This window comes from Coregonus clupeaformis, chromosome 11 (assembly GCF_020615455.1).
Source record: "Coregonus clupeaformis isolate EN_2021a chromosome 11, ASM2061545v1, whole genome shotgun sequence".
Taxonomy (NCBI): domain Eukaryota; kingdom Metazoa; phylum Chordata; class Actinopteri; order Salmoniformes; family Salmonidae; genus Coregonus; species Coregonus clupeaformis.
Window position 1 is genome coordinate 45,820,185 of NC_059202.1, and position 27,642 is coordinate 45,847,826.

Here is a 27,642-nt window from a genome sequence, read left to right on the forward strand (position 1 = left end):
TATAGGAGCGTAGACCTCGTCAGTTCCTGATTGGTTGCATTGGTGTCAGTGGGAAAACCAAATGGGATGTGCTGGATGGGGTGGTCAGACGTCTCTTTAAGGTAAATCAACAGACACTAAAAACTCAGCCTGGTAGAGGAGTGACTAGAGTGACACTTGTATCTGACTTGTGATTGGTTTGTGGTCCTTTGTCTGATGTATGATTGGTCCATTGTCTTGTAGCTACTGTTATTTTACTGCTGCTCTTTAATTATTCGTTTTTTATTTGAATTTTGTACTTATCTATTTTGTACTTAACACTTATTTTTCTTAAAACTGCATTGTTGGTTAAGGGCTTGTAAGTAAGCATTTCACTGTAAGGTCTACACCTGTTGTATTCAGCGCATGTGACAAATACAATTTTATTTTATTTGATCTGATGTTTGATTGGTCCCTGGTCCTGCAGGAGTACATTATCCACGTGGACCCAGTGAGCCAGCTGGGTCTAAACTCAGACAGTGTCCTGGGCTATAGCATCGGGGACATCCATCGCACACGTGGGGCTGACACCCCTGAACTCCTGCCCTGTGGATACCTCGTTGGAGACAGTGACACCATCTCTGTCTCTCTCAAAGGTATGGGCAAGAATGGACCACTATTTAAATACATCTGAACCATGTAATTAAGAGCTGTCTGGATCAGTAAATAACAACACCAAAGTGAACCTACCCTTTAATGTATGTGTCCTGTGCTGCCCCCTGTCTGCAGGTGTGTGTGAGCACAGCCAAGACGACTTGGTGTTTGAGACACTGATCCCCAAACCCCTGCTGCAGCGCTACGTGTCCCAGCTCCATGAGCACCGGAGGATCATCCTGTCTGGCCCCAGTGGCACCGGGAAGAGCTTCCTGGCCAGCCGATTGGCCGAACACATAGTGCTGAGGGAAGGGAGAGAGGTCACCGACGGGACCATTGCCACGTTCAACGTAGACCACAAGTCCAGCAAGGTCTGTCAAACACTATCATGACTAATAAGTTGAATGTAGGAAATAACCTTTACCAAGGGATACTTTCTGTATGATAGTGGAGGTGCCAAAATATAACCGATATGGAAGTATATGAGAGAGGAGATTCACAAATGGAAATGGTTATTCCCCTTACATTGCAAACTGGAACTGTTGGAGGATACAGTAATTGGAATAGAGTGTTTCCAGGTGACATACGACGCCTCCTGGTGGCCATGTTGGAAGACCACTGCATCAATTCTAACGACAACTACAGCTGAGTGGCTACCCCAAGCTGCATGAAAACAGTGCCTAAAACTACTTCATTCATCACCATAGTCAATTTCTGTGCCGTATTTGTCTGCTCTAACAGGGCAGGAACAACAACGGGGAAAATATATTTTTACAGATTACCCGCAATCATGAAACACGAAGGAGATAACTGTCAGAAAAGCGAAGAAACCTTTTTGCCCATCAAGACCTGAACCCAGACAGCTGTCAGTACATGGTCTGCTCCCTGGTAAGTCTGATTTTGAATTTAGCTGTTATCTGTTATGCTAACCAGGTGTTAACAACAAGACTAAGTAGCCAACATTAGGAAGATAGCTTGTAGTCAAAGGCGGCATGTGAGTTTCAAGTTTTGGGGAAGCAATTTTTTCCACCATAAAAATGCACCTTTATAATAAAGCATTGCATCAATGGAGGCTAGTGGGAGGAGCTATAGGAGGACGAGCTCATTGAAATGGCAGGAATGGAATAAAGGGAACGGTATCAAACAAATGGAAACCACATGTTTGACTCTGTTCCATTAATTCCGTTCCAGCCATTACAATGAGCTCGTCCTCCTATAGCTCCTCCCACCAGCCTCCACTGCATTGCATGCATCTATCATTGCATTTGCAGACTAATGTAAGACTACTTTTTGTAATGTGATGAATAGATTGGATAGTCATCATTTAGGCTACTAATATAACTCAGTCTAATCACTGTGTATGGCTGAGCATGTAGCAGCATAGGAATATACTAGGATAACCTGCTGTGTCGACTGTTGGTTGTTCCAGCCCAACAATAGATGTAATATTTATATGACGTGAAAACACCTGAAATGAATTAAACACAACCAAACAATCAAGAGCCCTGATGGTATAGGTGACCTGAAGAAGTGATATTCTAACATCAGTTGTGCTTTGTATTTGTTTATGTACTGTAGGTTCACCAGCTGACCTCTATCAAGACACCCATGTCGACTGGATTCCCACTGTGAAGATGAACAATGCTGCAGCATCAGTTTCGACTTCTACTACTTTGTCCTTTTCCAGATATGAAAGGAGAAATCCCTCAGACAAAATGGTTGTCATACGCTGTGCCTTGGTCAATCTGAATTTTTCTGTTGTGCCATTTGAGTAGAGAGCACCGTTACCTTGTCATCATGACAAAAGTGCCCCCTTAAACCGAATGAAGGGTGTAGCAATAACTGCTGATGAAACAGAAACAGTTTCACAGTAATTTATTTAGGTACACATGTATGAATATGTAAAATGTAATTTGGAACAACATGTACAATTCTAATTGTTTATGATATTGTAAACATACTGTACTTTAATAATAGGCTTTATTGTTATATGGGTGAAATGAAAAGTATTTTGTGTGTCGTCTCTGCTTTGCCTTTCCCCATTGAATAAAATGTATTTCTTATAGCATAACTATTCTTTCTTTCTTTACAATTTAAACACATTTAGCATAGACAATGTAATTGTTGTGGTAGTCTTAGGCAAACCATCTTCATTATCACATTGGCACATCCAAGTGCCATTCAGACCTTCTGGGAGAAAAGTATCTAGCATTGAACTTGGTAGTAGTACATGTACGTTTTAAGCTAAGGATCCCATCATCTCCTGCTTCCAGACATTTCACTAGCTAGATTACTAAGGTTGGATTTGCACTAAACAATTTCATGTCAGCACAAGGCATGTACAACATCTGGTATAATGATTAGCTTCATATACAGTGGGGGGAAAAAGTGTTTAGTCAGCCATCAATTGTGCAAGTTCTCCCACTTAAAAAGATGAGAGAGGCCTGTAATTTTCATCATAGGTACACGTCAACTATGACAGACAAAATGAGAGAAAACAAATCCAGAAAATCACATTGTAGGATTTTTAATGAATTTATTTGCAAATTATGGTGGAAAATAAGTATTTGGTCAATAACAAAAGTTTCTCAATACTTTGTTATATACCCTTTGTTGGCAATGACACAGGTCAAACGTTTTCTGTAAGTCTTCACAAGGTTTTCACACACTGTTGCTGGTATTTTGGCCCATTCCTCCATGCAGATCTCCTCTAGAGCAGTGATGTTTTGGGGCTGTCGCTGGGCAACACAGACTTTCAACTCCCTCCAAAGATGTTCTATGAGGTTGAGATCTGGAGACTGGCTAGGCCACTCCAGGACCTTGAAATGCTTCTTACGAAGCCACTCCTTCGTTGCCCGGGCGGTGTGTTTGGGATCATTGTCATGCTGAAAGACCCAGCCACAATGCCCTTGCTGATGGAAGGAGGTTTTCACTCAAAATCTCACGATACATGGCCCCATTCATTCTTTCCTTTACACGGATCAGTCATCCTGGTCCCTTTGCAGAAAAACAGCCCCAAAGCATGATGTTTCCACCCCCATGCTTCACAGTAGGTATGGTGTTCTTTGGATGCAACTCAGCATTCTTTGTCCTCCAAACACGACTGAGTTGAGTTTTTACCAAAAAGTTCTATTTTGGTTTCATCTGACATTCTCCCAATCCTCTTCTGGATCATCCAAATGCACTCTAGCAAACTTCAGACGGGCCTGGACATGTACTGGCTTAAGCAGGGGGACACGTCTGGCACTGCAGGATTTGAGTCCCTGGCGGCGTAGTGTGTTACTGATGGTAGGCTTTGTTACTTTGGTCCCAGCTCTCTGCAGGTCATTCACTAGGTCCCCCCGTGTGGTTCTGGGATTTTTACTCACCGTTCTTGTGATCATTTTGACCCCACGGGGTGAGATCTTGCGTGGAGCCCCAGATCGAGGGAGATTATCAGTGGTCTTGTATGTCTTCCATTTCCTAATAATTGCTCCCACAGTTGATTTCTTCAAACCAAGCTGCTTACCTATTGCAGATTCAGTCTTCCCAGCCTGGTGCAGGTCTACAATTTTGTTTCTGGTGTCCTTTGACAGCTCTTTGGTCTTGGCCATAGTGGAGTTTGGAGTGTGACTGTTTGAGGTTGTGGACAGGTGTCTTTTATACTGATAACAAGTTCAAACAGGTGCCATTAATACAGGTAACGAGTGGAGGACAGAGGAGCCTCTTAAAGAAGAAGTTACAGGTCTGTGAGAGCCAGAAATCTTGCTTGTTTGTAGGTGACCAAATACTTATTTTCCACCATAATTTGCAAATAAATTCATTAAAAATCCTACAATGTTATTTTCTGGAAAAGAAATTCTCAATTTGTCTGTCATGGTTGACGTGTACCTATGATGAAAATTACAGGCCTCTCATCTTTTTAAGTGGGAGAACTTGCACAATTGGTGGCTGACTAAATAATTTTTTCCCCCACTGTACATTGTCTACTGATATCGTTTTTAAATTGAGAACATATAGCTCAACAATATGTAAACAATGTGTGAGTTAAGCCTATGGCTGCATTGGCGTATGCCATTATCGTCAGCTGCAAAATGGGTTCACATAGCTCATATCCTGAGAGTGACAGTCAAATAAATGTAATTGGAGAGGTTACAACTGAACAACAAGGTCATATTCATTTGAGAATACAGCACAGAAACACAGACAAATTAGACAAATTCCCTTCTGCTATTTATTGCAGGATTGTGATCTGTGATTAATCAACTTTGAAACGAGTTAATGTTGAATAATAGTTTTAAGTTAACAATTAAAACCAGTTTAAACACTTCACTTCAAAGAATCAACACTTTATTTCATATAATTTCAAAGTGTACAAGTAAGGTAACTGATATGTAAAGGTTAGACATCTTAGTAAGTAGAGAATTATTACTAAAGCAAAAAAAAGTCAATACCCGAGATGGCCAACCTCGCTCCACTGATCCTGATCTACTTGGTGAGCAGACTTACACTGCTCAAAAAAATTAAGGGAACACTAAAATAACACATCCTAGATCTGAATGAATGAAATAATCTTATGAAATACTTTTTTCTTTACATAGTTGAATGTGCTGACAGCAAAATCACACAAAAATTATCAATGGAAATCAAATGTATCAACCCATGGAGGTCTGGATTTGGGGTCACCCTCAAAATTAAAGTGGAAAACCACACTACAGGCTGATCCAACTTTGATGTAATGTCCTTAAAACAAGTCAAAATGAGGCTCAGTAGTGTGTGTGGCCTCCACATGCCTGTATGACCTCCCTACAACGCCTGGGCATGCTCCTGATGAGGTGGCGGATGGTCTCCTGAGGGATCTCCTCCCAGACCTGGACTAAAGCATCCGCCAACTCCTGGACAGTATGTGGTGGAATGTGGCGTTGGTGGATGAAGCGAGACATGATGTCCCAGATGTGCTCAATTGGATTCAGGTCTGGGGAATGGGTGGGCCAGTCCATAGCATCAATGCCTTCCTCTTGCAGGAACTGCTGACACACTCCAGCCACATGAGGTCTAGCATTGTCTTGCATTAGGAGGAACCCAGGGCCAACCGCACCAGCATATGGTCTCACAAGGGGTCTGAGGATCTCATCTCGGTCCCTAATGGCAGTCAGGCTACCTCTGGTGAGCACATGGAGGGCTGTGCGTCCCCCCAAAGAAATGCCACCCCACACCATGACTGACCCACCGCCAAACCGGTCATGCTGGAGGATGTTGCAGGCAGCAGAACGTTCTCCACGGCGTCTCCAGACTCTGTCACGTCTGTCACGTGCTCAGTGTGAACCTGCTTTCATCTGTGAAGAGCACAGGGCGCCAGTGGCGAATTTGCCAATCTTGGTGTTCTCTGGCAAATGCCAAACGTCCTGCACGGTGTTGAGCTGTAAGCACAACCCCCACCTGTGGACGTCGGGCCCTCATACCACCCTCATGGAGTCTGTTTCTGACCGTTTGAGCAGACACATGCACATTTGTGGTCTGCTGGAGGTCATTTTGCAGGGCTCTGGCAGTGCTCCTCCTGCTCCTCCTTGCACAAAGGCGGAGGTAGCGGTCCTGCTGCTGGGTTGTTGCCCTCCTACGGCCTCCTCCACGTCTCCTGATGTACTGGCCTGTCTCCTGGTAGCGCCTTCATGCTCTGGACACTACGCTGACAGACACAGCAAACCTTCTTGCCATAGCTCGCATTGATGTGCCATCCTGGATGAGCTGCACTACCTGAGCCACTTGTGTGGGTTGTAGACTCCGTCTCATGCTACCACTAGAGTGAAAGCACCGCCAGCATTCAAAAGTGACCAAAACATCAGCCAGGAAGCATAGGAACTGAGAAGTGGTCTGTGGTCACCACCTGCAAAACCAGTCCTTTATTGGGGGTGTCTAGCTAATTGCCTATAATTTCCTCCTGTTGTCTATTCCATTTGCACAACAGCATGTGAAATTTATTGTCAATCAGTGTTGCTTCCTAAGTGGACAGTTTGATTTCACAGAAGTGTGATTGACTTGGAGTTACATTGTGTTGTTTAAGTGTTCGTTTATTTTTTTGAGCAGTGTATATTCCAGCCCAGTAATAGCACACTTGATTATCAACTAATTAGGTTTGAACGTTGAATCAGGTGTTAGTGCTGGGCTGGAACAGAAGCCTGCACACCCAGCAGGTTTGGCCTGCTCCAGTTGTAATAGGTTTATACATTGTGCGTGACTTTTAAACTGTATTTTTGTTTACAACATTTGTTACACATATAACCCATGGTATACAAGGATGTACCCTTGTTCTCTTGGGACATTCATTGGGATGTAATCTGCATGCAGGGTTTCACAGCTCTCAATCTGAGGACAGAAAACATCAAAGAAACAGGCTTCATTATACTCAAATTAGTTTTCCTCACTAGGGACTGGTACTGGAGAGTCTTTTCAAAATGTCCTCCCACAAAGGTACCTTCCCTATCCAGGGTAGCCTACTCTCCTCCCTTCTCTGACAGCCGGAGCTGCTAATCTTTTCACCTTCCATGGCTGTTAGCTAGCTAGCTACAAATGCATTTCGAGTTTGTGTTTTTAGTTTTCAATGATGCATACATCAAGATAACTAGCTAGCTAATATGAAGTTAGCTAGCTTGTGATATTCAATTCACTTAGCTAGCTATACAGTATGTAAAGTTGGTTAGCTAGCTAGGTAACATTACACTAGAAGCTCATTTGAGTTAACTTTAGCCTGCACACTAACATTAAGTTACAACAAGCTAGCTAGCTAATAATACATAGTTTTTGATCATTTTCTAAATATATTTATTAACTTGTAAATATATATATATGTTATCCCACTGCCTCCATTTTCTGGGTCCTTAGAAAAACAAGATAATGGGAAAACATCCCGATGTTTTTGGTGTTAGCAAAACGCAGCCAGCTAGTGATGGGACGATTGATACCGGAGCTCCGATGCCGTTTTCAAAGCATACAGATTCGACACAACATATTGATGCTTGTATCAAAGCAAAGATTATGGATTTTCTGACAAAATACATGTCTATCCGCCCTAACAATGGGAGTCGTTGTCTACAAAGTGGCACGGTGGGCTGTTTAACTCCCGCCTATCCTTTCTTTGAATTGGTGGATACTTCTCATTATTGTAATTCTATTTTGAATATTCCATGAGGGTTGTTGACGTCAACCGTCTGTATTCAATGGCGAGAGATGCTATGCTACTAGCCTCATGCTATGAATATGCAGAGACAACTCCGATACAAAGTGTTTTTTCTCAATGTTGCCGGGATGTCACGTGTCCTACTTATATCAGTACACTCGTAACAATTTAAGCATTACGAAACTTATATTCCATCAAATACATATCACGTAGCATTTATTTGTATTTTTAAATGTAGTGATGCCTCAAGCACTGAGATGCAGTGCCTTAGGCCGCTGCGCCACAAATTCAACACTCTCTAAATTACCTCCCTACAAAAACTCCTTGTTGGTGGGCGAAACAATGAAGAACCGCCACCAGCTGGAGGGAGACAGATTTTCCGCAGAGTTGGGCCTCTCTCTTCCTCTCTGATCAAAGTAACAATACCACGTGATAATGACGTTCAAAGCTTTGGACGTCACACTACCATATGACAGGTGTCCTCCTGATTCCTGCTTATAAGCAAAAACTAAAGCAGGAAGCACCAGTGACTCGGTTAATAAAAAAGTGGTCAGATGACGCAGATGCTAAGCTACAGGACTGTTTTGCTAGCACAGACTGGAACATGTTCCGGGATTCTTCAGACAGCATTGAAGGAGTACACCACATCAGTCACTGGCTTCATCAATAAGTGCATCGATGATGTCGTCCCCACAGTGACCGTACGTACATACCCCAACCAGAAGCCATGGATTACAGGAAACATCCGCACTGAGCTAAAGGGTAGAGCTGCCGCTTTCAAGGAACGGGACTCTAACCCGGACGCTTATAAGAAATCCCGCTATGACCTCCGACGAACCATCAAAGAGTCAATACAGGACTAAGATTGAATCGTACTACACTGGCTCTGACGTTCGTCGGATGTGGCAGGGCTTGAAAACTATTACAGACTACAAAGGGAAGCACAGCCGCGAGCTGCCCAGTGACACAAGCCTACCAGACGAGCTAAACCACTTCTATGCTCGCTTCAAGGCAAGCAACACTGAAGCATGCATGAGAGCACCAGCTGTTCCGGATGACTATGTGATCACGCTCTCCGTAGCCGATGTGAGTAAGACTTTTAAGCAGGTCAACATTCACAAGGCCGCAGGGCCAGACGGATTACCAGGACGTGTACTCCGAGCATGTGCTGACCAAATGGCAAGTGTCTTCACTGACATTTTCAACATGTCCCTGACTGAGTCTGTAATACCAACATGTTTCAAGCAGACCACCATAGTCCCCGTGCCCAAGGACTCTAAGATAACCTGCCTAAATGACTACCGACCCGTAGCACTGACGTCTGTAGCCATGAAGTGCTTTGAAAGGCTGGTCATGGCTCACATCAACAGCATTATCCCAGAAACCCTAGACCCACTCCAATTTGCATACCGCCCCAACAGATCCACAGATGATGCAATCTCTATTGCACTCCACACTGCCCTTTCCCACCTGGACAAGAGGAACACCTACGTGAGAATGCTATTCATTGACTACAGCTCAGCATTCAACACCATAGTGCCCTCTAAGCTCATCACTAAGCTAAGGATCCTGGGACTAAACACCTCCCTCTGCAACTGGATCCTGGACTTCCTGACGGGCCGCCCCCAGGTGGTAAGGGTAGGTAACAACACATCTGCCACACTGATCCTCAACACGGGGGCCCCTCAGGGGGTGCGTGCTCAGTCCCCTCCTGTACTCTCTGTTCACCCATGACTGCATGGCCAGGCACGACTCCAACACCATCATTAAGTTTGCCGACGACACAACAGTGGTAGGCCTGATCACCGACAACGATGAGACAGCCTATAGGGAGGAGGTCAGAGACCTGGCCGTGTGGTGCCAGGACAACAACCTCTCCCTCAACGTGACCAAGACAAAGGAGATGATTGTGGACTACAGGAAAAAAAAGAGGACTGAGCACGCCCCCATTCTCATCGACGGGGCTGTAGTGGAACAGGTTGAGAGCTTCAAGTTCCTTGGTGTCCACACCAACGAACTATCATGGTCCAAACACACCAAGACAGTCGTGAAGAGGGCACGACAAAGCCTATTCCCCCTCAGGAGACTGAAAAGATTTGGCATGGGTCCTCAGATCCTCAAAAGATTCTACAGCTGCACCATCGAGAGCATCCTGACTGGTTGCATCACCGCCTGGTATGGCAACTGCTTGGCCTCCGACCGCAAGGCACTACAGAGGGTAGTGCGTACGGCCCAGTACATCACTGGGGCCAAGCTTCCTGCCATCCAGGACCTCTATACCAGGCGGTGTCAGAGGAAGGCCCTCAAAATTGTCAAAGACTCCAGCCACCCTAGTCATAGACTGTTCTCTCTGCTACCGCACGGCAAGCGGTACCGGAGTGCCAAGTCTAGGTCCAAAAGACTTCTCAACAGCTTCTACCCCCAAGCCATAAGACTCCTGAACAGCTAATCATGGCTACCCGGACTATTTGCACTGCCCCCCCACCCCATCCTTTTTACGCTGCTGCTACTCTGTTAATTATTTATGCATAGTCACTTTAACTCTACCCACATGTACATATTACCTCAACTACCTCAACTAGCCGGTGCAACCGCACATTGACTCTGCAACGGTACCCCCCTGTATATATAGCCTCCCTACTGTCACTTTATTTTACTTCTGCTCTTTTTTTTCTCAACACTTTTTTTTGTTGTGGTTTTATTTTTACTTTTTTTGTTAAAAATAAATGCACTGTTGGTTAAGGGCTGTAAGTAAGCATTTCACTGTAATGTGTGCACCTGTTGTATTCGGCGCATGTGACCAATACAATTTGATTTGATTTGAACTAAGAGCACCAACCTCTGCTGGAAGCTTTTAGTTTTTTAACTAGATATTTCACCTTCTTAGCCAACCTGGTCTCAGAGCATTTTGTATGATTCTGTACGTAAATTCGCGAAACACTCCATTTAGTATGATATGTTATGTTTGGTATGGTTACATAAGACGGATGGCTACTTAAGGTAAAAACAAAAGAAGGATGGGTGGTTGGTCGGGGCAGATGGGTTGGCGTTGTTCCAAAGATTGCGAGCTCCAATCTCATCACTGACAGCTTTAGCATTTTATCTAATTAGAAACGTACTACCTTTTAGCTACTTTGCAACTCTTAGTATGTTAGCTAACCCTTCCCCTAACCTTAACCCTTTTAGCTAACCCTTCCCCTAACCTTAACCCTTTAACCTAAACGCCTAAACTTAACACTAGCCCAGGGTTCTTCAATTCCGGTCCTGGAGGGCCAAAACACCTCTGTTTTTCATCCTCTCCTTCTAATCAGGGGCTAATTCAGACCTGGGACACATAGCTAGAATCCGTAACATATCATACATTTAGCAAATTTGTAACATATTATACTAATTGTAATTCGTAACATATACGAAATGCATGATGGACATCCACAAATTAATACACAACATATGAAACTTAACATATCATACCAAATGGAGTTCACGGAATTACGTACAGAATAATATGAAATGCTCTAAAACCAGGTTGCAACAGCAGGTGGAACGATAGCGTAGAGCCTAGAGCCATATGTCAGAGGAATCTATCCTGAAATCATAGCATAGCACACTTGTATAGAATCCTGACAGAGCCTATTTAGATGTTTTGTCTTTCTCAAACAGTGATTGTAAATGAAACCGCTCTAGCAGTTGTTATTGGTAATTATCAAATGATGGATCCAAAGTTTTTTGTTAATATGTAAAAGTGAGTTTAGAAAGTTTCATTCAAACCCAAAGCAAAGTTGACAAGCACTTACCACGTGATAAAATGACATTGTTTGATCCCTCAGTCAGTGGATCCTGCTGTGGCTTCCAAAACATTGACCTCTGCTGGACACTACTTTCAGACTTAGTCTAGATATTATTCTCTGTTTCTTACCTAACAGGTGGATCTGCCTACAGGTGGATCTGCGAGTGAGTCTCTTGCCTTGTGGAGGCACAGGATCGAATCCCTGTATAGATTACACATTTTTGTTGTAACTTTTTATTTGAAACACTGGCAACAATGTATTTCTAACTTTTAAATGATGAGTTTCAATAAGCATAGGCTCTTCAGTTTTTTATTTAATATCCTAAATCACGCAATGGAGCCACCGTCTTTTGTAAATGTTTTGTTTGTAACAAAAAATCTATGTTGCTTGTTTCAAAGCATAGACAGTTAGTTTCAAAGTAACATTACCATGTGATCAATGACGTCCGTAGCTTCATTTGATCACATGCTTTTTCGTTGCAAAATGAGATCCCACTGATTTCGCCGTGGTACCGGTGCTTTTTTCGATGCAAAGTTGCTTTCAAACACCAACCTCTACTGGACACTGTATTTACACATTTAGTTACATTTCTTCCAGTTTATAGCACCTGAAAGGTAGCTCAGCAGGTAGGGACGGGGATTTGGGATCAGACACCCGCATAGGCACAAAATCGAATTCTGGCTATGGTTGAATTTAAAATAATTGTGAAACCACACTATCTTCCCATTGTTGTTCAAATACTTAGTTATAATAGTTTTATTAGTGTAGCCTATGCTAATCTTTTGTCATCAGCATCCTAAATAATACCACGGATGCACAGTTTTTGTCTTAAAAAAATTTAACCTGGAAGAAAAAAGGGAAACATGGATGTGGGATGCCTATCCATTGCGCCATGACGTTTTGATGGATGCAATTGGAAAACAAGTCTATGTAAACATCAAACATGCTGATATTTATTCCTGACCAGCAGATGTCACTAATTTGTATTGTGATAAATGCTCAGAGTAATGAACCGTTTATTCGGCACAATTTTGGAAAAGGGTGCAATTGCGTCCCTCAATTCGGGGCGTTCCTGCATGTTGGCATTCCTGCATCTGCAGGAACCCCTCTTTATACTTCTATTGGTCCATTTTTAAGTTAGGACAGGCGGAAGGCGGGGGCGCTCCAGTAAAGTAGATGGCTGTAATGTACAATAACGTTGGATGCCAGCCGCCGATCAACCCCACAGAAGAAGGGGCGGGGGCGACACCGGTAGCTAGCTAGCCATACACCGGTAGACAGTGTCATTCGCCCCCACCTTTGTGGAAATGATTAACTGTACTGTCTTTGTAAACTCTACTCTCTGGTGTCCAGGAGCTGCGTCAGTACCTGTCTAACCTGGCTGACCAGTGCAACAGTACGAGTCATGGGGTGGACATGCCCCTGGTGGTCATATTGGACAACCTGCACCACGTCAGCTCTCTAGGAGAGGTCTTCAATGGCCTGCTCAGCTCCAAGCACCACCACTGGTCAGTACGCACACACACACACACACAGAGACTCACACACGCAGAAACACACAGACACACACACAGGCGCGCACACACACAGGCGCACATACAGGCATACACACAGGTGCATGCACTCACACAGTGTTTATTTGCTTGCTCTTAATCTTCATTGTATTGCCTTGTTTGTTCTCAGTCCTTATATCATTGGAACAATGAACCAGGCTACGTCATCCACTCCCAACCTGCAGCTTCATCATAACTTCAGGTACATCATATCTATAATGTTCTATGTGTTACTTTTTTTAGTTACAAGATAATGTTATTCTCTATTCTGAAATGTCAAATGTAATTGCTATGTCGTGTATCCGCCACAAGATGGCAGTATTTAAACATTGATATCTCAGTCCTCTGCCTAACCCTCATTTGAGGAGGTCTATTTCAACAGTAACTGATCACCCTCTCTGCTGTTGTCTGTTTCCTGTGTGGGTGTCCTCTCTAGGTGGGTGCTGTGTGCCAACCACACTGAGCCAGTGAAGGGCTTCCTGGGTCGGTTCCTGAGGAGGAGGCTGATGGAGACAGAGATCAGCAGCCGGCAGCGCAACGCTGAGCTGGTGAGGATCATCAAGTGGATCCCTACTGTCTGGCATCACCTCAACCGCTTCCTAGAGTCCCACAGCTCCTCGGACGTCACCATCGGTAAGATCCACAGGAAATCACATTCATCTTCTTCTCTTCTTTTTTTATTACATAATCTGGCCATGTTTTTTACATTATGATTTAAGAAATGGATGACTAGACTGTACTTGAATGAATACATACTTTTCAATTGTATATTTGAGATTTGTCAATAAAGAAAATATATATGGGACAAGATTGAAGGTTCTATTGAATGAAAGGGATGTTCTGTTGACGTTTGTCTGTCTCTCTTCCTCCCAGGGCCTCGCCTCTTCTTATCTTGTCCCATGGATGTGGAGGGATCCAGAGTGTGGTTCACAGATCTGTGGAACTATTCCATTATTCCCTACATGCTGGAGGCTGTCCGAGAGGGGCTGCAGGTACAATGGCATAACGCTTGAAATGTGGCATCAATTTACATTTGTAGTAGCACAAGCCCTTTTAATAATAGTTAGTAAACTAACACACAGACACAGAGAGATACTACATAGAGTATACTGTATGTATATACAGTACCTTCAGAAAGTATTCACACCCCTTGACTTTTTCCACATTTTGTTGTGTTACAGCCTGAATTTAAAATTGATTAAATTGAGATTTTTTTGTCACTGGCCTACACACAATACCCCATAATGTCAAATTGGAATTATGTTTTTCGAAATGTTTACAAATTAATTAAAAATGAAAAGCTGAAATGTCTTGAGTCAATAAGGAATTCAACCCCTTTGTTATGGCAAGCCTAAATAAGTTCAGGAGTATAAAATGGGTTAATAAGTCCCATAATAAGTTGCATGGACTCACTCTGTGTGCAGTAATTGTGTTTAACATGATTTTTTGAATGACTACCTCAGCTCTGTACCCCACATATACAATTATCTGGAAGGTCCCTCAGTCGAGCAGTGAATTTCAAACACAGATTCAACCACGAAGACCAGGGAGGTTTTCCAATATCTCACAAAGAAGGGCACCTATTGAATATCCCTTTGAGCATTGTGAAGTTATTAATTACACTTTGGATCAATACACACAGTCACTACAAAGATACAGTCGTCCTTCCTAACTCAGTTGCCGGAGAGGAAGGAAACCGCTCAGGGATTTCACCATGGTGACTTTAAAACCGTTACAGAGTTTAATGGCTGTGATAGGAGAAAACTGAGGATGGATCAACAACATTGTATTTACTCCACAGTACTAACCTAATTGACAGTGAAAAGAAGGAGGCCTGTACAGAATAAAATATATGCATCCTGTTTGTAACAAGGCACTAAAGTAATACTGCTAAAAAAAATTACAAAGCAATTAACTTGTTGTCCTGAATACAAAGTCTTATGTTTGAGACAAATCCAATACAACACATTACTGATTACCACTCTCTATATTTTCAAGCATAGTGGCTGCTGCATCATGTTATTGGTATGCTTGTAATCGTTAAGAACTGGGGAGTTTTTCAGGATAAAAAAATTAACGGAATAGAGCTAAGCACAGGCAAAATCCTAGAGGAAAACCTGTTTCAGTCTGCTTTCCACCAGACGATGGGAAATGAATTCACCGTTCAGCAGGACAATAACCTAAAACACAAGGCCAAACTGGAGTTGCTTACCAAGAAGACAGTGAATGTTCCTGAGTGGCCGAGTTACAGTTTTGACTTAAATCTGCTTGACAATCTATGGCAAGACCTGAAAATGGTTGTCTAGCAATGATCAACAACCAATTTGACAGAGCTTGAATAATTTAGAAAATAATAATGGGTAAATGTTGCATAATCCAGGTGTGGAAAGCTGTTAGAGACTTACCCAGAAAGACTCACAGCTGTAATCGCTGCCAAAGGTGATTCTAACATGTATTGACTCAGGGGGTTGAATACTTATCTAATCAAGATATATTAGTGTTTTATTTTAAGGTTTTTACAAATGTTCGGATTCTTCTTCCACTTTGATATTACAGAGTATTTTGTGTAGATTGTTGACTAAAACTGATAATTAAATCCATTTTAATCCCAATTTGTAACACAACAAAAAGTAAAGGGGTGTGAATACTTTCTGAAGACACTGTTTTATAATAAACTGACACACATGTACTGTTTTCAAGGAAAATATCTGAGCAGTTAGTATGATTCTGTCGGTCTTCTAGCTCTATGGGAGGAGAGCTCCGTGGGAGGATCCAGCACGGTGGGTGATGGAGAGCTACCCCTGGGCAGCCAGCCCCCTGCAGCACGAATGGCCCAAGCTGCTGCAGCTCCGGCCAGAGGACATAGGCTTTGATGGATACTCCATCTCCAAAGATGGCTGTCCCAGCAAGCAAATTCCCCAGGGAGACACGGACGGAGACCCGCTGGTATGTTGATATAAGGCCAACACCTCCTGTTAACCCAAATATCAGTTGGATTTGGAAATATTCAAGAAAGTCTGTTTGGTATGGCATTACACAATAATCCTGTATGTGATGATGGACTGTATGGACAAAGGTTTGACTTGATATTTGTATCCAAGAACATACTCTTTAAAAGCACCTTAATGAAATACTATCTATGGCTTTATGGTTAGCATGAGTGTCTGTATGTAGGTGACAACCTATCTGACCTCTATAATCTCCACAGATGAACATGCTGATGAGGTTAAAGGAGGCAGCCTACTTCTCCGGCAGCACTCAGAGTTACGACAGCGACTCCAACAGCAACCAGGATCACCATGAAGACACCATGCTGGACTCATCACTGGAGTACACACTATGAGTCTCCCTCTGTCAGAAAATACTCACTCTGGGACACATCCTAAATTGAGATACCTTTGTGTTAATCATACATTGATCTGAGGTTCAATGTTCGGTTATGTATTTCAAGTTTAATGAAAAAATGTATACACTCACTAACTGTAAGTCGCTCTGGATAAGAGCGTCTGCTAAATGACTAAAATGTAAATGTAAGTTAGAATTTGGACTTCTGCGACTTCATGTCTTTATGCAGTCAGAACATATTATATACCAATTGGAACTCACTATTTACACTGTGTACTAATAAATAATATAATAAATATACTTACTGGGTGCTGGTAACCCGAGATGAAAATCCCAGTCAAAGTTCAATAACCTGAATAATTTTAACTCAGTATTTCTACTATTTTCAGTGTTTATTAGGAGTATGTTTACAGTCACAGGCAAAGATACTCAACCATATAAATGAATGACATAGTTTATGATACATCAAACCAGTTGCCTTGACTGTGACCTAACCTATGCTATAGCTATGTGGTCCAAACTGAGTAGCAAAAACTGTACATACATTCACTCAGCTTCATAGAGCTTGACCTGTGTGCATTTTCTTAGTGGAGAGGCACACACCATGGTGGACATCTTTTTGGTGTTTAGCTTTCAAATGATGCCTTGCTACCTATATAACAAGGGTGGTCACATGCATTGACAATGCCTTTGATGTTCTTGATTTCTATAGAGGCGGTGCAGAGTTTAGGTGCTTTGATGAAAATTTATCCTGATCATTTATGTGCGGCTAGCTGGTAACAAAAAGGTCTAGGCTTTTGTTATGGATATCTTGAAATCAGTGATACTTTTAGGATTTTTGGTGCTCACCTGGGGAAGATGAGAACTTTATACCTCATGAGCGTTTCAAATAGTATCCCAAAAGCCCCTGTTTGTATTTTGTTCAGCTCTAGATAGAGCTCCATCCCTGCATGAAATGTTCCAACGCAGTGTTTACCTATATAGAGGCATATTCAACATGTAGACCCACATCTGAAAGGTCCCCGGCTAGAAAATAATCTGAGCGACTGCATGGATTTGAGACGGAGGCTGGCGTGTCTAGTCGCTCACTCTGAAGAATTAGCGCTGGTTCCATTTGCATCCAGTGTTAATGGGATCCTCAGTGTTGCTGTATTGGAGTAACTAGGCTTTATTCCCTCATAAGATGGAGTATTCTCAGAGCGGCTTACGCTACTATGAGGTACCACTTTGGTTGCTCCCCCTCACAATGTCCCCATTATCTGCCAGTGTTGTTGCTATTCTTCCCCTGAGTGTTCTTAGTAACAAATTCTATGCAACATTCATTTGGAACTTTCGACTGAAACCAAAACAGTTTACTTGTATTTTTAAGTATTGTCGAGATTTGTATTGCAGGTACATTGATCTGTGAATATTTTTGCGAGGTTTGAATTTTCACTAGCATATCTTACAGGCGTGTAAAGGGTGGTGCAAGCACAAATCAAAATGGTTGTTTGTATTTTCTTGGTCCCACACAGTTTGGATGTTGGAATGATGTGAAAGGTATGCTATTGAATCTAGTGGTTGATAATTGTTTAATAATTATTTGATATGTGAATTTGGTTTATGTATATTTTTATTTTGTAATGTAAAGATGTAAATATCTGATCTGAATTTTTTAGAAATCTTTTACAGAACTATAGAGTAATTTGTGTAGCCCTACAGTTTGGTTTCCTCCATAGGTTGTTCCTTTTTCTATTGTAGTGAAAAACCATGAGACTGTCAGAATAAATCTGGTCACGATACTGTGCTTTCCATCTTTCATATGTTTTATTCATAGAGAAATCAATAAACCAGTGTTTATTTATTAAGTTGTTTTAAATGGTAAAAGTTTTATTTGACCTCATGTGGTTTTAAATATTGTTCAGCAATGTTCAGTGTGTTAAACTCATTTCAATTGTCTCAACTCAGTAGCATTGTTGGAAATAATGTAATTTTCAGTTATTATTTAGGCTACCAATGGGACTGGCATGTCCTGGTTTATAGCCCTATACCTGCCATCTGTAGAAGTGTGTAAAACCAGGATGGAGAGTTTTTCATTGTCAGTTCTAAGGCAATAGAAGACACTGTACTCTCTCATACTGACCTCTGTCTTTCTTATGAGAAGAAAAACAGAAAAGCAGTGACAAACCTTGTCAATCATTGTTTACTTTTTATAGTGGGAATAGAATGAAACTATTTACATGTTATTCTGTTTGTTGGACTATTGTCAAGAAAGCAGCAGTTGTTCTTACATTTCCTAGTTTTATTTGAAAAAATACTCTCAAAGTACAACATTTAAACAACGCATACAAATAATATATTTATTTTTAAGTTATAGATTTAACATCTACATAGATTAAAGGCAATGCATCTAATATAAGCATTTAAGTCAGGTATAATCCTCTTGGTATAAAAATGGCCCTTACAAAATATGGTACAAAGAGCAAAAGCTGCAAAAATACAACTAATTTACTAAGTGAATCCCTTAATAAGTACAGAAATATCTACCACAACCAATATGAGCCCCTGCATTTACATATAGGCTAGGTGAATTGGTAATATCACGGACAAATAATGTGCTCAAGTTAAAGGATGCATGGATCTAATTTGGGTAATAATGTCTATATACAATATACTCAACAATATATGTGATCAAACAACTTTATACAAACATAATGTATGTATTATGTACAATTAAGACACTGTAATCTCTTCCTCCTCTGATTCTGAGAAGTCGGAGTGCTTGCTGGAGTTGCAAGGCGAAGAGAGGTGCGACTCCACACTGTTCAAAAGTTCGCGCTCTGATTGAGAGCGGCAGAAGGTCGCGCGCGGGCTGAACGCGTCTACCTCCTCCTCGCAAGACTTTTTCCCGACGTCACTGAGGTCCGGGTGGGGGTTCATTTTAGTTGGAAGGGTTTGCTCCCGGCAACCTCCGGAAGACAACAACTCCCTCTCTTTGCAATTGCGCCATTTCATTCTTCGGTTTTGGAACCATATTTTCACCTTGAAAAATACATTAAATATTATAAGGCTATCTAATCATGGTTGATTCTAATAACAATATTATAACATGCCAGTAATCAAAATATACATAAAGATTATGTTTTACATTGATGTGTGCCTATTGGTCTTATTCACTTAGTCTACTGGTTGTTTATGTATTTTTGTTTTATTATTTTTTACCTGTGAGTCTTTAAGCCCAAGTTTTGCAGCCAGCTTCTTTCTGTCTGGTTTGCTGATGTATTTCTGTTTCTGGAACATTTTCTCCAGGGCTTTGCGCTGGACATCAGAGAACACTGCCCGTCGTAGCATCCCCCTCCTGGGCTTTCCTCTTGCAGCCAGCGGCCATGAAAAGGTACCGGGGATAGGAACCACTGAAGAGGATGCTAAAAGTAAAGAAAAAAAACATACAATTAGCATTGCATCATTTCATTCCAGAAAATGCACACATAGGCTAACAAAGTAGCCTAGCTTAACAACATAGCCTAGCCTTCTTTTTTTCAGGGAGTGGGTGGAGGGGATAAACGTGCATAAAAGCGAATTATTTCGTAGTCTAAAGCAAAGTCTCTCGAAGTCTATAAATATTGACGGGTTTTTTGTTCTTAAGTTCTTAAATGCAGTCCGTTTGAATGAATTGGCACGAAGCAGCTAATTAGCACATTGCTTGGTCCCTTATAGCATTGGTATGGTAAAAAGGCAGAGTATCCCTTTCGAAAGCCCCAATGATAGATAGAGGGGCTGATGAAGCGTGAATGGTAATTGTGTAGTAATGAACTAACTGAAAGAGGCTTAGGACAGGCCACTAAAGCCATTTATTACTGCCATTAAAGAGATTTACACTTTCAAACTAAACACAACCGCATGCCTAGATCATCTGGGCCCGGTTTCCTAATAGCGATTCTAATGGCTTACCCGCAAATCACAGATTTGGCACATTACATTGTACATTTTAGTCATTTAGCAGACGCTCTTATCCAGAGCGACTTACAGTTAGTGAGTGCATACATTTTTCATACTTTCGCACATCATTGCGCACATGTTGTTACACATCATGAAATATATTGAGGCAGAAATTACATGGCCTAGGATACAGTAGCCTACAATTAGCAAAAAATAACTACATTGATTGAACATGACATTGATTTCAATAGCCCATGATTGAAAAATATAGGCCTACGTAGCCTACTGTATTTATATTTGAATGGGGTCATCTCGGTTTTCATTTCAAGCCTATTTTTATCCTACGCGTGTTTGTAACAACTGCAAAGACATTGGCAACTTTGTATTTGTAGGCAACTTCGTTCTGAAGTTATCTGCGGTCACAGAGAGACAGATAGGGCCTACACATCTTGATTATATGTTTAGTGGAGATCCTCTGTGTATAAAGTGACGCTCTTAGCTGTTCTACGTGGTCTGAGGCAGTCGGTAAATAACGAGCGTTTTCAATTGCAACTTTAGTTTCTCAAAACTATAATGATGGTTTTGGGAAACAGCTCAGAGATGTAGGTCTCTATTCAATCTGTATAGCTGAAGCGTTACAGATTGCGCGATATAGGCTACATTTAAAAGTAATTTCCTATTGAGCCGACATATGCAGCATTTACCTGAATGCAGTCTTGACTATCACGGGAACATTGCCTTTAAATTTCAATCAAGCTGTAACGCTGAACTTCCGTGAAACGGATTGAATAGAGCCCTTTGCGATGCTCCTACGAAAGTTCTAACGATGAACTTAAGCCTTAACATGCTTTTGGGAAATTGGGCCCAGGAGAATAGCCTACTGATGGCTGGGCCCTATTTCTGACCCATAATTTTCATTAAATTAACACAAAAAGCTATTCATAAGGCTGAAGTTGTTTTATTGCTCTCAAAGGAAGCCGTCTAAACCCAGATCTGTACCTTATAGCATAGCAATTTTAGATTCTTCTTATCACTATCTTTATTGTTGGCTATTCGAAAGCCAAAGGATATGTGAATTCACTATAACTGTGTGGGAAATAATAAACGTATTCTTAATCTTGAAATATTTAACAGCTAGCATTGCAGCATTAGCTAGCCTATCATTAAATTTTAATTGCATTAGTTCAGGATCCTGTGCTATTTATTGTTTGCTAACTTTAGATTTCTCATAACAGCACTATCCATAAACATGCATAACACTCTATGTGGTCTTGTGAGAATATTGAAATATTGAATAGCCCCTAATGGGGAATTAGTCCATGACTGGTAAATGCCTATCAACAGCATGTTTAAGTCAACGCTGGGTCTCTGTGTGGCTGCCCGGAGGGAGCTGACCAATTGGTCATGGTGCTGAAAGCTTTGTGAGTTATCAGTAGCTAAATTCACTGGCTCGGTGGGAAAAAAAGCAATGAAGAGACGTCAGCAGCTTCCTTGTGAGAGGGGATCCGCCTCAAATTTAGACCATGACAATTCCGGCTAATTTGTAGATTAGGGGAACTGATGCAAAATGTCAGCACTGCTAAATAGGGCATCAAATTGGCGAGACTGATTCCACGACGTTCTACGGCTTCCAACCTCTGAACTAATGATTGTATTCCCCTTAGGTTCAACTAATAAAGGCAGATTGTTATTAGGTGCAACAACATCAGCTGAATACATGGGCATGACAGGGTTAAGTGGATTTACCTGGAAAATATGATGCTCTAAGGAAGGGATGAAACGATCCGTCAAAATATGGCAGAGGGAAGGCTTTTGCGTGCATGGCATGATGCATTGAACGTGGAGAGGATGCTGTGATTAAAAATGAAAGAAACATTTACATTAATTGACTGTCATTTCGTTTTGTTAAATCATATAGACAAAATATATATAATCTCCATGCATTGCATACATTCAAAGCCCTGCATAACAGGTGGCCTGTTTAGGCAAAATTCACTCTAACAAAGTTTACATTAGCCTATACTTTCACAATAATCTTACCGTTTCTCGTTGATGGTGCTAGGATGGCATTAACTCCAAACTTCAGATAGTTAGGGTCGTGGTTGATGGAGAGTGCGGTTTGAGGAGAACCCGTTCTTGTCTGTGCTAAAGTGGAGATGACAGCCTGGTGAGTGTGATGACTGCAGGTCAGCGTGGTGGCTCCTGGTGCCAGGGAAGACACGCTGGGTGAGGGAATCATCCGGTGCAAGTAGCTCACTGGCCGGCTGATCCGCAACAGGTCCTCCACCAAAAAGCTCGAGTGGGCGGAGAAAGCTGAATGCAAGGACTGAGGCAGAGAGAGAGCCGCCGGAGGTCGAAGTAGACTGGAGCATATAGCGGGAGGCGCAAGTGCACTAGGGAACATCATTGCTCAGTTTGGGTGGGTAAGGAAAAGTAATTGTAAAGAGCCCTTTCTCACTGAAGGAGTTTCCCTCGCCTATAGGATCCAAGTGGAAAGACACACAGTTCTCTTCTGGCCCTTCCCTTTAGAAGAAGGTTTTTATAGTGGACCTTTAGCAAAGCTCTTTCGAAACTGACAGCCTAACAATGAAGTTCAGTAAAGTTCTCGACGTGAGTTTCTTTCAGGGGAAATTCAGTGCCTCCTGATTGGTCCGAATAAGCAATTTATGATTGGATGAGACTTCATAAGCAAAGACTAGACAATGTCCTTTAACAAAGAAAGTGTAGTCATCAATTTTGCATATACTTACCACTCTGGTATAACTTTCACTGTGATAATTGTGGCAGCACACATACTAATTAAAAATGTTATTTTTAAAGGACTCCAAACAACTTTAGTCTGTGAATAGGGGGTTTATAAAAGATTATATATTACATTCATTTGAGCACCTAACTGCATAATGTCTTTAGTTTCCGGCTTGTTAGAGGAACTGTGATAATATAGTGATTCCCTCATTTCTATTAGGATGCGTTGCAATGTGAGACAATTTACATGACCACAAAAGTTGATTGTAAAATGCCATAATTGTAATTATTTATAAATATTATCCGCATTCACTTGTATTCAAAATATTGTTGTAATTAGGCTATTGTTTTATTATTAGGCTATTATTGTTATGATTATTATGATGATGATAATGATGATGATGATCATAATTGTTATTGTTTTTGTAATGATTAAGAGCCTACTGTATTATAATTTTTTGTATGACCATTTTCTCTTGTTACATTTGTTTTTGGTAGCAGATTCAGTAGGATATTATGAGCACAATAGGCTTTGGCATCTGTACCAATCAGTTTTTCTCATTGGAAATCAGACAGGTTTCATGTCCGAGCATTTTAACGGGTGTGTTAAAAACTGGTGATCTGAGAGATCCCGTTTCATGTCGCTGGTCCCGCTGAAAATAATGTGCAGCTCTGGCCATGGCGCTCTTATCTCTTATCCATGAAGTAACTGTCAAACTCTCAACTGTTTTTCTTCTTACCCTGACGCAAATCTTTCTGGGAAATCGTTCTCAGCTTGATATCAATGGGCGGTTAGTCTCATTCTTTAATGACATTGCATTTGTGCTGTAAGACACCATTAGATGAAACGGTTTTGAATTGAATGACTGCATTTATTCAAAATAACTGTTGTATACCAGTGTGTGCCTTGGAAATGTGTGTCCTATTTCTTGGAAGACCAAAACACAGGACAAAAAAATAAGCACTGAGCCTGCTGAGCCTAATTAGATGCATATTATATTTTAACAGTCATTATAAGATTTATAAGGGACGAGAATGAATCCTATGATTGAACTGTAAAAAAAAAAAAAAAAAAGGACATAGGGCCTTTTTATTTTAAAATTCATGATAGTTATGTATAGGCCTAGTCATAAATCACCAATAAACCGGGTAGCCTATAATATGACAGCTATAGTTTACAGTGCTGTCATTCAATTATTGTCAGATAATATTTTTAAGAGTTAAAAGTTTAGAAACAAGTTGAAACAAATAGATGCAGGGCATGACTTTTTTTTTACAAGCTCCATAAGTTTTTCTTGCACGGTATACTGCCGGTAGAAAGGGAGACATTGTTCAGAGTGCTAGGTCAGACGCATGCTGGGCCACACGTGGGTTCGTTTTATTGTAGTATGTCAAAGTAAAAACGTTTCAGGATAGCTTGCAGGAGGAAAATGATAAACGCCCATTGATGAAATAGATTATAAAACAGGGGGAAAAGTTAACAAAATAGTTTATTTGAGGAAGATTCTATTTCGAAGTTATTTTCTGTGTGATCCGACAGGAGAGATGAATCCTGAGACCTGTTGGCTAAGACCTGTAACTAATGGTGTTTGACTGCTGCTCTCTCGGTTTTGTTCTCCTAAGTCCTAACCATTCATTTTCAAGTGGCTACCTCTCACATTTCTTTCTGAAGAGTCAACTCTTCTGCTTTGAAAATGATGGGACAAGAAAGCCCGCGTGTGTCCTAAGTAATGGCGTAGAAAGTAGATCTCCATGAAATTATGCTCTATAGGAGCTTCCCAGGAAGATAGATGCAGGCACTGTAAAAACAGCAACAACAAAAAACACCCACAAATCTAGTTGTTTCAACTAATTATATTAAGTAATTGGTTCCACAACCTTTTTTTTTTTGTTTACTAAACTTTTCGGTCAAAGTGTTACCTGAACTTCAAATGTTTAAATTCAGGTAACACATGACCAACCAACATGAGAAAATGTAGACAAAAATTATATCATTTTAAAATAATGTGTTTGCTCAATTCATATGTTAATTAAACTAAAAAAAGGCTACAATGGTTTCAACTTACATATTTGACACACATGATTACATTGTTCATGTATACAGTAATTATTATTCAACATGTCTTCACCTGGGATTTGAACTCACAACCTCTTTGTTCATGGCATTCCGATCTTCCTGCTACACCCCCATGTCTGTGTAGATTATCAGTTAATCTATCTATTCCCTCATTATTTATTTGATTTACTTATTTATAGTTGTAAAGTTGTCTAATGGTGGAGCATATTACTCTGTTTCAATGTTACTCCTTCACTATGATAAATAAATAGCTTTTCTTGATTGTACTTTTAACAGAGCTGAGGTTTACTTTGAAGTGCACCAATACAGGTGAAATCAGTTATTGACACAGACATAGTGGGGTAACAGGAAGTTTGGAATACTGTTACCTAGTCAGTTGCACTCAACCGAAATGCGTCTTCCGCATTTAACTCAACCCCTCTGAATCATAGAGGTGCGGAGGGCTGCCTTAATCGATGTCTCACGTCATCGGCGCCTGGGGAGCAGTTGTTGGGAGTAACTGCCTTGCTGAAGGGCAGATTTTTCCACCTTGCCGGGTCGGGGATTCAAACCAGCAACCATTCGGTTACTGGCCCAACGCTCTTAACCCCTATGGCTACCTGCCGCTCCATGAGGTTGTGAGTTCAAATCCCAGGTGAGGACATGTTTAATTGCTTACTAATTACTTTATAAATTAACATGCACAATGTAGTCAACGTGTGTCAAATATGTAAGTTGAAAACAAGGCTGTGGAACCAGTTACTGAAAAATAGTTGAAACAACTTTTGTTTACAGTGTGGTAGCCTACTTCCATAACTAACAACAACATTAATGGTAAGGATTTTAAAATATATTTGACAAATTATCTCACACTAGTAGGCTACCAACTATCCTTCTGATCCAGCTGTCTTGCATGTTACGCAAGCAGGGTCGAATTAGCTTATTTGGTCTATTTATCCTATTTTCAGGTTAATACCATTGGGCTATGGATCTTTTATGCAAAGGAGCCATGGCAATAATAACATCGCCAGAAACACTTCCACATGAACACAAATAAAGCCTACTCTTATCTTTTCAGACTATTGAATAATGTATTTATTAGGGCAGAGGCAAACTGTAGCCAAACCCATATTAAGACACCTTAACACAGCACCCACCTCCACAGAAAAAAAACATCACTGGTTTGTTCAAAGTATTTTATTCTTTCACGATCCCTCGAAAATCCCCCTATTGTACAAATCAAGCAGATGGTTTGCAGGAAATATAGCTTAGCCCCAGTGACCGAAACTAATTTCTACTAGCTTTCCAAGCCTGGCACGATTGTTTTCTCTTTACCAAATAGAGATAAAACATCTGGTCGGTCGCTGAATTAAACAATTTTAAAGATTTAAACCAATCTTTAAGATATTATATTATGCACCCTCACCACCCCACGCTCATTATCCGTTGACACAAGAGGTGGTTGCATTCAAATTAAAATGATCCAGTCTTAACACTGCCGCATAATTATTTGAACCGTTTAGCCTACTAGAAAAACTGTTTTAAATTCAGGTAATTAAGTAAATGTTTGAACATTTTGATTCCAAATATATTGCCTTCTTGCAACCTATTTTTTTGTTTATCCGAATATATTCGACTCTTTACCTGACTTTCACTCTGCCGCTCTATTCAATATATTTAAGAGTAGCCAATTTAGTGAGCAGATGCCCTCATTTGCATTTAGACAAATTACATTATTTTCCATTAATCAAATAAATACCCTAATAAGGAGAGTTTTTGATCATGATTGCAGATTATGACTTAATTCAGGGACATTTAAAAAATGCAATACTACCACATCTGTTAAAAAGTTACATGGGCTATTATTGGTTAAATATTTAAAAGATAATCATCAAGTTTAAATTGTGTTTTTGCATGGTATTTATTTTACACGCTGCTTTGGAGATGGTCTTAACACCTTCGCTAAGCCGCCTCCTTGCGAGGGCACTCCCACTTCAAGTCTGGCTCAGCATCTGTTTCTGACTAGGATCCGGCCACTGCGGAACATTGAAGGGATTAGGAATGACCTAAAATACAGAGAAGCTCTGACAAGCATTACATCGATATTAACTTTGCATTAAACATAACCCCCCGTTTTCAAACGGATAGAGGCACAAGTCCAACGGACAAAGCGTTTCAGTGTGTGTTGCTCTCAATGCACCTGTTCCCCAATTTACTTGGTAGCCAATCTGTGTTTATGAAGGCTTTCCTTTGAACCGCTTCCAGTGTCAGTTAGTCCATTCTATGTCTGGTCATATATTCATAATGATGTTTTGCTTAGTTAACTACTTAATATGCACCACTTAATCAATATATATACAGTACCAGTCAAAAGTTTGGACACACCTACTCATTCAAGGGTTTTTCTTTATTTGTACAATTTTTTACATTGTAGAAAAGTAGTGAAGACATCAAAACTATGAAATAACACAT

At 40.9% G+C, this 27,642-nt stretch overlaps 2 protein-coding genes across 2 annotated transcripts in view; one reads left to right on the forward strand and one right to left on the reverse strand.

The window, feature by feature from the left end:
- The window catches only part of LOC121576904 (neuron navigator 2), a 125,949-nt gene extending 107,651 nt beyond the window's left edge, over positions 1 to 18,298 (forward strand). The window contains 9 exon segments of the mRNA XM_045223568.1: positions 6 to 101; positions 446 to 614; positions 748 to 983; positions 12,907 to 13,061; positions 13,237 to 13,308; positions 13,543 to 13,739; positions 13,980 to 14,098; positions 15,849 to 16,052; positions 16,315 to 18,298. Of these exon segments, the coding sequence (XP_045079503.1) occupies positions 6 to 101; positions 446 to 614; positions 748 to 983; positions 12,907 to 13,061; positions 13,237 to 13,308; positions 13,543 to 13,739; positions 13,980 to 14,098; positions 15,849 to 16,052; positions 16,315 to 16,449 (1,383 nt within the window). The 3' untranslated portion in view covers positions 16,450 to 18,298.
- Positions 18,299 to 18,374: 76 nt separating this feature from the next.
- On the reverse strand, positions 18,375 to 22,924 carry LOC121577336 (homeobox protein DBX1-B-like). The gene is made up of 4 exons (XM_041891094.2): positions 22,410 to 22,924; positions 22,116 to 22,220; positions 19,653 to 19,855; positions 18,375 to 19,472 (listed from the first exon to the last, which is right to left on the reverse strand). Exons 1-4 carry the CDS (start codon positions 22,774 to 22,776, stop codon positions 19,164 to 19,166), a joined length of 984 nt encoding a protein of 327 aa, XP_041747028.1. The 5' UTR covers positions 22,777 to 22,924; the 3' UTR covers positions 18,375 to 19,163.
- Between the last annotated feature and the right edge of the window lie 4,718 nt (positions 22,925 to 27,642).

Excerpts from the sequence above, each read along its gene's own strand:
- LOC121577336 (XM_041891094.2), bottom strand. The coding sequence starts at position 22,776 with ATGATGTTCCCTAGTGCACTTGCGCCTCCCGCTATATGCTCCAGTCTA. Across the intron at positions 22,221-22,409 it reads AGCACCATCAACGAGAAACG|CATCCTCTCCACGTTCAATG; the intron begins GTAAGATTATTG and ends TTTTAATCACAG. Across the intron at positions 19,856-22,115 it reads TAGAGCATCATATTTTCCAG|CATCCTCTTCAGTGGTTCCT; the intron begins GTAAATCCACTT and ends CTTTACTTTTAG.